Below are 13,944 nucleotides of genomic sequence, written 5' to 3' on the forward strand. Positions count from 1 at the left end.
GACGTACATAAGGTTTTACCTTTGATGAAATCTAATTTATCTATTTATTCTTTTGTTGCCTGTGCTTTCGGTGTCATATCCAAGGAATCATTGTCGAATCCAATGTTATAAAATTTTTCCTCTATGTTTCTACTAAGAGTTTTATCATTGAAACTCTCATGTTGAGGTCTTTGATCCATTTTCAGTTAACTTTTGTGTATAGTGTAAGAGAAGAGACCAAGTTCATTCTTGTGCACGTGAATAGTTTTCCCAGCACCATTTGTTGAAAGACTATCCTTTCCCCACTGAAGAGTCTTGACGCCCTTGTTGAAAACAATTTGACCATTTATGCTTAGGTTTCTTTCTGGGCTCTTCATTCTCGGGTCCTTTTTATACTTTGACTCCATCTGCCTAAGTATGTTGGGCATACTTAGTTTTTGCCACTTTGTCACATTATATCCTACAACCATATTTAAAGGCAAGAACCAAGGGTGTGTGTGTGTGTGTGTGTGTGTGTGTGTGTGTTTAATCAGGAGTACTTCCCAGGAGTCCTCCAGTCCCAGCAGACTTCCTCTTAAGCAATGGTGCACTGAAGCCAGTTTGTACCTGCTTGTGAAAGCAGATCATTACATTTCCTAGATTTTTGTGAGCTGGTTACTAAACACCACCACCCCTGACATCGCCACGGTGGAGCATTTACACCAGGCAACTTGGCAAATGCTACAAATCAGGACTTCCCCCCCCCCCCCCCCCCCCGGGACAGTGGTTGACCAGCACACTAATGCCCTTAAATCTTATTAGTCAGAAGTGAATGATAAGGCCACTCCTAGCAAAAAGGAGTCTTAGAAAGGAGTACCTGTCCTTTTTGGCCTCTCTCAAGGGAAGTGGACTTTGCTGACAGGCAAGAAAGAGAGAGTTGGGGCAGCAACCAATGCTGTATGCTACTAATGGCTCCCAATGGTGGGAACTTTCTGTAGTCACTTAAAAGAATGTCTGTTAAATGTCTTTAAGTGTCTCAGGGGACAGGGTGCTATGGGCTCAGTGGTAGGATGGACTGAGCTCTAGCAGCTGACATAGCAACTACAGTAAGGGGAGGGGCAGCAGGGCAGGCTTTCTCAACCATACAAGGAGGGCCTGATGAGGACGTGACCCCAGTAACTTCCTGTAACCACAACGGGGGCTGCCTTGACATAGAGACTGTGGACAGCCAGTGGGCGTGAGGCTTAGAATGGGGTGTTGATGGCAAGGGAGGAGCCCCGAGGGGCTGCAACAGGGGCAGGGGCCTAGAAGGTAGTAGAAGTGTTCCCTGAAGAAGAGCCAACAAAGGAAGGCCTGCTGTCCTTGGACAAGTGCTCCTTGCTGATGAGGCCATGGATGGCCATGATCTTGATGAGTCCATGGCGAAACTTCTGGCCAATGAAGGCGTAGATGATGGGATTGAGGCAGCTGTGGAAGAAGCCCAGAATCTCGGTGGCATCCAGGGCCCGGCCAATGTCATTGCGGCGCTCACAGGTCTCTTTGATCGCCCGGAGCCTCATGAGGGTGTCTGCGACCAGGACCAGGTTGTAGGGCAGCCAGCAGAGCAGGAAGATGAGCACGACAGCAAAGATGACCCTCATGGCCCGGTGTTTCTGCCCCATGTGGGCCTCAAACAGCGTGCGCAGGGTGAGTCCATAGCAAAACAGCATGACCATCAAGGGCAGGAGGAAGCCAAAGGTCTGGGGCAGGACCCGCATCACTATCCGCCATTTTGTAGTATTGGCACCCATGTCCTCATAGCAGACTGGGCTGGAATAGGGGGGATAGATGGCCCTGCGGAAGATGAAGATGGGCAGGGACAGGATCAGGGACAGGGCCCAGATGCCTAAGCAGATGAACTTGACCCAGTGCCGCTTCTGAGTCAGCGTGCGTGTGGCATGGACAATGGCCAGGTAGCGGTCCACGCTGATGCAGGCCAGCAGCAGGATGCTGCTGTAGAAGTTGATTTCTTTCAGGAGCGAGACCAACTTGCACAGGGCTGTGCCAAAGATCCAGCCCTTTGCCTTGGAGGCAGCCCACATAGGCAAGGTCAGGGCAAAGAGCAAGTCGGCTATGGCCAGATTCAGCAGGTAGACGTCAGTGACAGAACGACTCACCCGACTATATAAGACAACCAGTATCACCAGGGAGTTTCCCAGCAGGCTGAGCACGAAGACCAGGGCATAGATGACCACCATGGCATACTGATTGATTTCCAGAGATTCTGGCCTGCATGGGGCAGAGTCTGACAGAATAGTGGGCAGGTCAGGGATGTAACTATAATTTTCCATGTCGAAGAGATCTTCCAAGCTGTAATTATCCCAGTCTACTTCCATATTTGAGGCAAACTTAAATCCTGGCCTAGAGAAGAGAGGTGAGAGTTACTGCACAGGAACATCTCCCCAGACTCTAGCCTGTTTGCCCATAAACCTCCGACAGGACTCTTCGCTTTGGCTTGTATATTACATGCAAGCAAGTTTCACGTTAGGAAATAGTGGCTCTAGGGTTTTGAGACTCATTTACTTAGTGATAAGTGGTACATTGCATGAAGAGTGTAGTTCCCTTCAAAGCCAGAGAGGTTCTGAGCACTTTCCACGACACCACCATCACCCAAAACATTGTTGAAACTTCCCTTCAAATAATCCCTATAGAGCATGTCTTGGATTCTTCAGTGGTGAGCATGTCTGGCTGTTGAGGCTGAATTTAATGTCAGAAACATGAGGTACCATTTAGTTCTTGATCTGGGGGATGAAGCAGGCAATCCAGTTGGATTTGACCACTAGAAAAAGATCAAGGTTTGACTATAAAGCTGAGGGAGGAAGCCCTTTGTCCAACTTTTTGAAAGTTATTTAAAAGAAGTGTGCGGGGAAACAGATTTAGTGGTAACAGCATACAGTTGCAAGATACTTGAGCTAGAAGAAGGAGAGTTTACTCAGTACAGCCCAGTATTTTCCTTTCAGGATGCAGGAGACCTGCAGTGGGAGTATTTGTGTAGTTTGGAAAAAAGTATATTAAAAATCCTAAGCAGGTGGCTGATTGATTCTCCAAGTGGGTGGCAATGAAACAGGGTGTCTCGGGAGCTCTGAGGAGCCATATTCTGTCATGCTGAGGTGAGCAGAGAAAGCCAGCGTGCTCCCAGCATGAGGAGCAGAGGCAGCAGGAAGCAGAGAAGACAGGTGGAGACACACTATCCTTGTTTTGGTGGCTTTCCAGTTCTGGTGGGGATACTCTCTGTCCTGCTAGGGAGTGCCTTCATCCGTCATTGACTCCCCAGCACCCCCAGACTCTCCCCAGGTAAACCTACTTCTGTTGGCTCTGCCCTTGTTACGGGGATAGCCCAAAGCCTGCCTCTGGAGGAAGCTGCAGTCACTCTGAAATATGAACCCAGTTTTCAAACAGGAAGTAAATTAAAATAGACTAGCTACCAAATTAGTTCCTTTTGAACCACAAAATATGTCACCATTGTGCCATTTCTTTATACCGAGGTATGACCATCCTGTGACCACATGCAAGTCTGTGACCCACCTCAAAATGGAACGGGTGTCAAAGAGAAAAAACATAAAGTAAATGGTTCTGGGATTACTTCAATACTAACTAGGATCACCATAATAGAACAAGATGGACAGCAACGATGTTGACAAGGATGTGGAGAAATTGGACCCCACATACGTTGTAAGTGGGAATGTGACATGGTGCAGCTACCTTGGAAAACAGTCTGGCAGTTGTTCAAAAAGTTAAACACAGTTACCAATGGCCCAGCAATTTTACTTCTAGATATGTACGCAAGGGAATTGAAAACGTATGTCCACACAAAAACTTGTACACAGATGTTCATAGCAGCATAATAGCCAAAAAGTGGAAACAATCCAAATGTCCATCATCCAATTAAAGGATAAACAAATTGTGGTCTATACAAACAAGGCAATATTATTCAACCACAAAAAGTACTGATCTATGCTACAACGTGAGTGAATCTTGAAAACATTATTCCAAGTGAAAAAAGCCAGACATAAAAGGCTTCATACTGGATGAGTCCATGTATGAAGGAATAGGCAAATCAGTAAAGACAGAAAGCAGATCTGTGGTTGCCAGGGGCTGGAGGGAGGGGGATATTAATGAGTACGGGCTCTCTTTTCAAGGTGATGAAAGTGTTCAGGAATCAGACAGTGGTGATGATTGTATAACTTTGTGCGTATATTAAGAACCACTGGTTGTACTTTGGAAGTGGGTGACTTTGACAGTGTGTGAATTACATCTCAACCAGAAAAAAAATAACCAAAGGGCAAATACATTGAAAAGCAAATACAAATAGTAAAACAATAGCATCAACAACGAAACTCCCAGGGAGCTTTTCTCTTTAACAGAAGAAAGTCTGTTATTGTCAATCACACATAGTAAAGAAGAAAGCTGGGTAGGGATAAGAGACACCAGAAAGGTAATGCCCTTTCCCCTAGAGTGACAGAATTCTTAGCCTTCACTTTCCTGAGAGGTTATTACTTTTTTGCCTAGATGATGGAGGTCAGTTAAGTTAGCCTCTTAGCCCATGGAGACCACGCACAGAGCAGATTCGATCAGTCTGTGCTGGTGGTGGTGCCCTGTCTGGCCAGAAGGATAAGGTGGTTGTGGGATAGGCAGATGGTACAGCTGGCTCAGCCATGGTTGTTGGCAAGACCTGCAAGTCATTGGCTCCACAGTCCCATAGTCAAGAGCATGTTTATCCCAGGGTCACATCCAAGGAAGTCACAAGGTCAAGGGTAGGTCGCCTCTGGGAACTGATGATCAAAGGTGCTCTCAAGGGAAACAAGTGACCTAAGAGAAGGCCCACTTTTGAAAGTGGATGCAGAACTTGTGCCCACAGAGGAGACCCCTCCCTCCCCCCAGTTATGAGCATTGGCTGTGAGAAGACAGGGCTAAGGCGGCCACAGAAACTTCCCCATCAGGACAGGACAGGCAGCAGTCAAGTATATTTCACAGATATGCCCTCATTCTGGATAATCCAGTGCTCAGCTGTACTTCCACAAAGTGTCAGTTGGAGGGTCCAGAGGGAGGCCCCGCAAATCAGGATAGAAGGTAGAGAACTCGGGAAAGAGAACCAGGCCAGGGCAATGACCCCCAGCCACTGGGGGATGGGGGGGATGACGTTTGTTGTTGCTTGTTGGGTTTTCGATTTACCAATCTCTAGGGAGGATGTTTTGACAGTTAAAGGGAGAAACTAAGGGAAGGGAGTTAACATATCTGAGATCTGCTTTGTGCCTCATAGGTACGTGATCTCCCTTGATGGTTACAAATAGATATGATTAGCCCCTGTTTACAGATGAGAAGAGAGGCCCAGAGAGGCACAAAAACCAGCCCAGGGTCACAGAGCCTACAAGTGCTGCAGCCAGGATTCCAAGTAGGTGTGGACATCTCCACATGCTACTTACAGTCTATAGACCTGCTTCATGAAAAAAAAAAAACATACCTCATATATTAAATATACTTCTAAGCTAAGTTCTCAAGATCTCATGAAGTCAGACTGTATACGGTGGACTCCCATCATTTGCTGTTTTGTGCAGTGCTTTCTTAGCTATTCTGTAGACCCAGAATGAAATCTACAGCCCTTGCAGGAATGATAAACCAAACGCCTTTGAACTGGCTAGCTGCTACTGACCACCCAGTCCTGTTCTCGGTGAACGAGCAGGAGACTCCCTCATTGAGTGAGATGGCCATACCCTTGATGACTCATGGCCGTTCAGAAACTCCACAGATGGGATGAGTCCAATTTATTTTATGAAAATGCTATAAAACGGAGACATTTATAAGATCCCAAACATTGAAGGCAATCTTTTCAACAGCAATGGAAAATTCAATCATCTCAATACAATTTTAGCATTCTTTCTCTCTATAAATATAATCCACACATATTTGCATTTAATATAGTGGACGGGGTGGCAGGGGGGGGAGGGGAACTCAGCAATGTCTGTCCCTTCCTCAGACCCAATCCTAGCCAAAGCAGGAGAGCTCACTGAGTTAGGAAGGGAAGGGGGTGTGAAGAGAGTTGTCCTAAGTGGTTGTTGGAGAGAGGTGTAGGGATGAAGGGCAGAAGCTCTCCCTTTGGGGGCAGGGAGGCCTAAAAATGGATAAAGCCCACCCAGGGTGGGGAGAGGTGTCTGGGATAAACAGAGGCTGGGTGTTAAGAAGAATAGAGAACAGAAACATTCTGGAAGGTGAGAGGGTAGGTGTTCCAAGACTTACCAGGAGTCTGGGACTTTCACCTGTACAATGCGATGCGTCCAGGAGGGCAGATGTGCCTGACTGACAGGGCGGCTGTGGTGAGAACACAGTGGAGGAAGTGAGCAGAGGATTTAGGTTGCTCAATTCTAGGGTGGAGTCCTCAGGGTGCTGGATGCTTTTGATAACTTGAATAATTAATTCCCAGGTCAGCTCTTGGATCACAAGTAATTTTCTGGACCGGTAGAGTTCCATACTGGTAAGGGACATATGGTGTTTTCTAGACAATCTTTTCCATTTCACAGATGAGGCAATTGAGGCCCACACAAAGGCAGCGGTTTGCCCAGGACAGCATGGGTTTATCTCACCTTTGCCCTGGTCTCAGCAGCCCCTGGTTCTTTCAGCTGCCTTGTCTGACTCTCTCCACGCTGCAGCTGCCTCGGGCAGCTCCCGGCTCATAAACCTCTTTCACATCTCAAAGGAGAGTGACTCATGAAGACAACGACAGAGATCGTTTCCTCCTGCCTCCTGTCCCATCCCATTCACCCCAGGAACCCTTAAAGCCTCACAGATTCCTTCTCCACGTCACATCCCTGTGAGAACTCCCACCCCCAAATGGGGGCCCCACTCTCTTGTCTTCCACCTCCCTGCCCAACCATCTGCCCTGACCAGGGGCTCCTCTAAGGGCATTGCGATTCTTTCTCGGCTTGTACACTTGGGATTGGCTCTGCTGTAGCTACCGTCTTTGGAGCCAAGACCATCGGATTTGGAAAGAAAGCCTTTCGGGAAAAATTAACAATGTATCCAAGTCCAAACAGTTTTGAAAGCAGTGTTGGGTGGCACTAGGAATGGATTTTGTCACATTGGCTATCGATTACAATGGAAAGGCAGAGCAGTGAACACGAATTCACGGCTCCCTCCCAAGCCCCCACCCCAGCAAACGATACCTCCATCCCCTCCACTACGCCTTACCCTAGCCTGTCAGTCCGTGTGTCCCTGCAGAATATTCTCAAAGCCTGCAGCAGACTCACCCAGGCTGCCTGCCCCTACAAAAGAACCTCTGAGTCCAACTGTTTAGCACCCATTCTTCGTCACCCTTCTCTTTCCCATGCCGGAGAAGAACGCAGTGACTCCTGACCGGGTGATGCCAAAACCAGACAGAAGCTCGTTATACACGGAGAGAGGAACATGAAAGCAGGATAAGGATTCTGCTAGCCGAGCAGCTCTAGGCAAGTGACTTTTCCTTTCCAAATCTCAGTTTACTCATCTGTCAGATGAGACCAATGATAGCATCTAACTCGTCAGGTTGTCCTGAGGATTGACTGAAGAATTACCCGTAAAATTCTTAAGACACACAGAAAGCGTGACGTTAGCCTTTGTCCTCGTGATCTTTAAAAAAATTTTTTTTTCATGTTTATTTATTTTTGAGAGAGAGAGAGACAGAGCGTGAGCAAGGGAGGGGCAGAGAGAGAGGGAGACACAGAATCCGAAGCAGGCTCCAAGCTCTGAGCTGTCAGCACAGAGCACAAAGCGGGGCTTGAACTCACAGACTGTGAGATCATGACCTGAGCCGAAGTCGGACGCTTAACCGAGTGAGCCACCCAGGCGCCCCTATCATTGTGATCTTTATTACTGAAATAGTGTATCAACTATACGATGACGTCTCTCCACTATACCCCCAAGCAAGGAAAAGCAGTGGGTATGCTTTCCAGGCTGACTCTGATGTACATCTTCACTTTCTCTGACCTGGATAACAATAGTCACATTAGCTATAATGTTGAGTGCCTACCAGGGTCCAGCTCCTGGGAAAAGTGCTTTCCAGAATTTGTATTTTAGGGGCGCCTGGCTGGCTCAGACAGTGGAGTAAACAACTCTTGATCTCAGGGTCATGAGTTTGAACCCCATGTTGGGTGTGAAGAGTACTTAAACATAAAATCTTAAAAAAAAAAAAAAGAATCTGTACATTTAATCCTCTCAACAAACCCATGAAGTACACATTTGGTGAATGAGGAAACTGGACTCTGGGAGTTAAGCAACTTCATCAGAGTGACGCAGGGAACTGGGTTTTAAACAATTTTTTTAAAAAAATGTATTTATTTTTGGGAGAGTGCAAGTGGGGAAGGACAGAGAGAGGGGGACAGAGGATCTAAAGTGGGCTCTGTGCTGACAGGCTGACAGCAGTGAGCCCGATGTGGGGCTTGGACTCACGAACTGCGAGATCATGACCTGAGCTGAAGTTGGACGCTCATCTGACTGAGCCACCCAGGTGACCCTTAAACAGTTTTTAAGCAATGCTTTTTACCGGACCTTAAATCCTGTATTCTTTCCACTGTTAACAAGGGGCCGGATCCTAGCCTCAGGTTTCTGAGCTCTGTTAGGTACCTCTCTGTCCCAGGCAACTAAATGAAAAGGTGTCGAAAGGGGAGCCCAGATTTAAAAAAAATTTTTTTTTAATGTTTATTTATTTTTGAGACAGAGAGAGACAAAGCATGAACGGGGGAGGGTCAGAGAGAGAGGGAGACACAGAATCTGAAATAGGCTCCAGGCTCTGAGCTGGCAGCACAGAGTCCAATGCGGGGCTCAAACTCACGGACCGTGACATCATGACCTGAGCCGAAGTCGGACGCTTAACCGACTGAGCCACCCAGGCGCCCCGTAGGGGGAGCCCAGATTTGACATTTCCCCACCTGCCAGCTTCTTGACGTCCACCGGGTTGATTTCATTTCCCCTGAACCCACCACCTGCATATGGATGTTGGGGTGAATAAAGAACAGGCTGGTTCTGCTGCTGATGGTCATAACTAGGACAAGTCAATTCTCTCTGGGCCTTGACGTGGCCCGTTGGAAAATGAGGCGATTGTTCTAGATCTGCATTGTCCAGTACGATAGCCACTAGACACATGGAGCTACTTAACATGAGTTAAAGTGAAACAAAACATTTAGTTCCTCAGTCATAGCAACCGTCTTTCAAGGGTTCAAGAGCCACGCGTGGCTATCACGTTGGACGGTGCAGATACAGAGTCTCTCACACTTGCAGTAAGTTCTTTTGTACCATATGCTGTCCGGGTGAAGATTTTGTTAGCTTTAGCTCGAAAACTCATCACCCCGGTTCTCGGGGGCTCAGTGGAGGAGACTGAAGTTTCAAAGTCACGTCCATCAGAAAAATGCCCCCGGCGGCCCTCAGCCCGAACACTCACTTACCTGCTGTCGCCGCTACAGCTGCTGTTGTAATTGGAGTGGTCACTGGTACCTCCTCTGTGACTCAGGGCTGGAAGCAGTCAGGGCTGTCGGACAGGAAAAAGAGTGAAGTGGACTTTATGGGGAAACCTCGAACCTGGAGTTGCCCAGGGTGAATTCCAGGAGGCCCGCCAGGGGGAGAGTTCCCTCGGAGGAATGAGGTCTGTCCGGAGACTCTGACTCCAGGCCCAGGATCCGCCTGGAGATTCTGTGATGAGCGCTGGGGATTTTCATGCCTACCTGAAAGTCTAATGGCTGCTGGAGGAGCCTGCCAGTCTGAAGGTGGAAGTATGCCTAGTCTACCTCTGTCCCCGAGCGTGCGGAAACTGCACCTCCTTCTTTACAAGGAAGATGCGGGCGACCCCGGTCCCCGTGAACAGGTTTGCGTGCCCTTGTTGCACACCTTCTTCCTTCCTTGTAGAGTCAGCGTAAGAAGTGTCCCTCCTTCTCTTTCTGGTAAATTCCTGCACTGTCTGTGGAACACACTGCCTCTCACATCCTGGAGGGTCCTGCCTCCCGGCCTCTCTGCCCCATCCCCCATCCCTTTCCCTGAGCTCACCCTCCCTCTGTCGGAGGACCCCTCCAGCTACCACTCCCCTAGTGCCCTCCTCGCAGGCAGACTTCTGGAGAAAGCGGGGACTGTCTTCACCTCGCCACCTCTTGTTCACCGCTCAGCCCGCTGTAGCTAGCTCCCTTCCCACCGCTCTGCTGACGCAGCTCTTGCCAACATTACCAATGACCTCAGGCCACGGCCTCCAATAAGCCCTTTTCTGAAATCAAGCCACTTAAATATTGGAAAAACAAAGCAGGACTATGGTAAAGAATAGAGGCACCACAGAAGCATCTGAAGTCAAACAGGAAGGACTCTTTCCATCCTTAGATTCACATATACCTTGTGTCCATCTTTCCAGACTTTTCCCCATGCATATACAAGCGTGTTTTCCTTCCTTCCCTAAAACAAGTGATAGTTAACTAGATGTACCATCCTGCACCTTAATACGCTGTCGCGGACCTATTAACCCATCAGTGCATGTAGATCCGTCTTTCTCTTTTCAGTGACACATACTGGCCCGTGGTGCGGATGTATCACGATTTATTCGATAATTACCTTATGGATGAATATTTAAATTTTGCTACGAGCATCTTTGGGCGCAGGTCTTTGGGAACTTGTATGATTGTATGTGTGACTTAATTATAATTTTTCTGGGTCATATCTGTGCATGTTTAAATTTTGATAAGGCTATACCAGCTTACGGGGGCTCTACTTACCGTGATGAGCAGGGCGTGATGTGCAGAATTGTCCACACCACCGTGTTGTACGCCTGAAAGTAATATAACATTATATGTCAACCATACTTCAAGAAAAAGACTGTATCAATTTATTCTCCCGTTGTCAGTTTACAAAAGGGCCCCTTACCCCATCTACTCATGTCTGCCAATTATGTTAAAATATTCCCCCCCCCCCCGCCCCCGTTGCATGCCCTGTAACTGTATTTATAGTGAAATGGTTATTGTTCAAGTGTTATTTAACCTCTGTAGCACTTAATCCCCCTGACCTCATTCTTTTTTTTATTTCTCCTGCACCTCTCTTCATCTCACTTTGGGGCATTATTTCTCAATTCATTCCTCAAATCTGGATGTTCCTCCGGGCTCTGCCTGGGTCCTCCTCTCTCCCTGCCCTCCCCAGGCCAGCCCACCTGCCCCCTGTTGGCTTCAACGGCCACCCAGTAAGGGCCAGGATCTCCCATACCTTTTGCTCCTGACTCGCCTCCTGCACTTCTCGCCTAAGCTCCAACTCCTCACGGGGCCACCTCTTGAAATTTCTGCTGAGGCTCCACAGGTGCTGCAAGCTGAACAGGTAGAAAACCAGTCTCGTGGAATTCTGACCCCACCCTCCCAGCCGGGCATCTGCCCAACCGGAACGGCCCGCCCCTCGCACACCCCTGTCTCAGAGGCTATCTCTTTAGCATCTCTTGATTATCGCCATCTTCACTGACAGTGTTAGGCAACACCGCAGTCCTCATGCAACAGCTGTGGATTCTGGAGCTGGACTGTAGACCTTGGGGAGGTTATTTAGTCTCACTGGGTCTCAGTCTCATCGTCTGGAAAATGGGGCTGTTGAAAACACCTACTGCATGTTAGAGTGTTGTCATGCAGATTAAATGAGTCTATATTTATAAAGCACTTGGAATGGTGCTTGGCACCATTTGCTACTGCTGTTCCTACTACTACTAATCACCAATACCACTAGATCACCGTTCCCACCACCACGACAGCTACAACTATTCTCCTAAGTGATCTCGGCCTCAAATCTTTCCCCTTTAAACCATCCTCTACTCTGCTCTCAGAACCATCTTCCAAAAGTGTGAATTTGATCGTGTTCTTTTCTTTTTAAAACCCTTGGAGGACCCCCATTGAGCTCAGGTAGAGCCCATCTCCCGATTATGGGCAACTGGTGCCCCTGCATGTGACCTTGTGTACTTCTCCAGCCTTGCTGCTGGCCACATCCCCCTGACCCCTTAACTACAGCCACAGGGAACTACTTGCAGTTCCCCAAAGAGCTGTTTGGTTCCCCCACAGAGCCTGGCATGCATTTCCCTTCCCCTTGGAAGGTTCTTCCTTACCCTCTTGGTCTGGTCAACTCTCCATTTTCCTTTAAAAATTTTTTTAAGTTTGGGGTGCCTGGGTGAGCCAGTCAGTTAAGCATCCAACTTCGGCTCAGGTCATGATCTCGCAGTTTGCGAGTTTGAGCCCCATGTTGGGCTCTGTGCCTACAGCTCAGAGCCTGGAGCCCACTTCATAATCTGCGTGTCCCTCTCTCTCTCTCTCTCTCTCTGCTCCTCCCCCTCTTGCTCTGTCTGTCTCTCTCTTTTTCTCTCTCAAAAGTAAACATTACAAAATTAAAATTTTTTTAAAAGTTTACTTATTTTGAGAGAGAGTGCACACAAGTAGGGTGGGGACAGAGAGAGAATCCCAAGCAGGCTCCACACCATCAGCACAGAGCCTGACGCGGGGCTCGAACTCACAAAACTTGAGATCGTGACCTGAGTGGAAATCAAGAGTCAGATGCTTAACTAACTGAGCCACCCAGGCACCTCTCTTTTTTCCTTTTAGATTCAGCCCAGTCATGACCTGTATGGAATGCAGCCCTTTCTCTCTGTGTTGTCCACACCCTTAGGCTTACCTCTATCATGGCTTCAGTTAGGGGTTTTGTAATCTCTGGCTGCTCCCTCCTCCCCACTGTGAGGTTCTTCAAAGCAGGGATTTTATATATAATAAGTAATATACATATAAAAATATAAACATAAATAAATATATACAGACTATATATATATATATATATATATATATATATATATATATATATACATAAAATCTCTATCCCCAAACCAATCACAGTTGTTTGGCACATCCTGGGTGCTTCCTATAATTTTGTTGAGCACTGAATGAGTTGACAAAGTAGGGGGATTGATGTACATTGGAGGATCTGAATGACATCTAATTGAAAGACATAATTATGTTGCCAAAATTTCCCATCACATCAATAGCAGTAATAGTCAATAGTCACATCAATAGCAGTAAACCCAAACAGCACTGGCTTAAACCCTCTGTGCTCATTCAGGGCTTCATCCCCCTGTAAGGTGCTCTCCAGGAATTTTGAGGGGGTCTGTTGGGAGTGTCCTGGGTGCTCCTGTGCGTGCTGCTGCGCTAGACATGTGTGCTGGAGTCACTGCTGAAGGACTGGTACTCTTGGTGACCCTTGTGGAACCTTCTGCCAGAGGATTCCCCAAGGTCTAACAAGCTCTTCTAATGTCTTTGTGGAGCTTTTGTGCTCTTCGTTGGAGTTGGTGTGGACTCTTTGGGGGGCAGTGTTGAGCTAGAGACTGGTCCTCATCATAGCCCTTCCATCCCACCTAAACGGGGAGAAGGTCAAGCTCCCCCATTTCTGGCCCCTGATTTCCTTCTAATGAGTTCTTGTCCAGGAGCATCTTGCCTTCTCTTTGAACATTGGCTTCTGCTACCTCTCTTCTCTCCCATCAGTTCATCAGGCAGGCCTGAACTCGACACTGGAGTTCAACTAGAACATGATGCCGTCCACTATAGTAAGAACCTAATAAAAGTATCTGAGCAAATCTAATCCTTAACAAGGGATCGCTGTCCTTTAGGGTAGGGGTGATTCTATTGCCCTGATTGCTCCAGAGCACCAGCCCTGCCCCCCTCCACTCCCTCCATTCCGTGCCCCTCACCTTGTTGTAGCTTTTGCTAAGGAGAAGTTCTTACCAGCTCTCCAGGGCAGGAACTGCTATTGCAAAACTCTTGCTCCATGCTATGGTAATGGGATGCAACTCTGCGTGTCCCTGACCCCAAGAGGCGGTCCACAGGGGCTGGTCAGAGCCACAAGGTTGCCCAACTACTGCAGAGGCTCTGGCAGTCTGTGTGAGGCAGAGGGGATGGGGATAATAGCACACATGCCTATTTGGGGCCACAGAGTCTGCCCTGG

General features: G+C 47.9%; 2 protein-coding genes across 5 annotated transcripts in view; both read right to left on the minus strand.

Annotated features, from left to right (window-relative positions):
* Positions 1-413: 413 nt before the first annotated feature.
* Positions 414-9,484, minus strand: LOC132672002 (C-X-C chemokine receptor type 2). Of its 2 annotated transcripts, none has more exons than XM_060623537.3 (2): positions 9,408-9,484; positions 414-2,358 (listed from the first exon to the last, which is right to left on the minus strand). In XM_060623537.3, exon 2 carries the CDS (start codon positions 2,331-2,333, stop codon positions 1,263-1,265), a length of 1,071 nt encoding a protein of 356 aa, XP_060479520.2. In that variant the 5' UTR covers positions 2,334-2,358; positions 9,408-9,484; the 3' UTR covers positions 414-1,262. The 2 variants fall into 2 exon arrangements, with proteins under 2 accessions (XP_060479520.2, XP_060479519.2); XM_060623536.3 differs by lacking the exon at positions 9,408-9,484 and adding an exon at positions 6,232-6,297.
* RUFY4 (RUN and FYVE domain containing 4) overlaps positions 2,318-13,944 on the minus strand; it is a 33,046-nt gene continuing 21,419 nt past the window's right edge. The window contains exons 14-18 of one of the 3 annotated variants that reach the window (XR_013557186.2): positions 13,691-13,876; positions 11,194-11,293; positions 10,713-10,765; positions 9,408-9,490; positions 2,318-2,358 (exon numbers count right to left, since the gene is read on the minus strand). The gene's annotated coding sequence lies outside the window, so the exon portion shown is untranslated. Of the gene's footprint in view, positions 2,359-9,407; positions 9,491-10,712; positions 10,766-11,193; positions 11,294-13,690; positions 13,877-13,944 lie in introns of those variants that run through there. The other 2 variants (XR_013557184.2, XR_013557185.2) reach the window with 2 other exon arrangements.

The sequence above is a fragment of the Panthera onca genome, chromosome C1, assembly GCF_046562875.1.
Source record: "Panthera onca isolate mPanOnc1 chromosome C1, mPanOnc1 haplotype 2, whole genome shotgun sequence".
In the NCBI taxonomy this organism is placed as follows: domain Eukaryota; kingdom Metazoa; phylum Chordata; class Mammalia; order Carnivora; family Felidae; genus Panthera; species Panthera onca.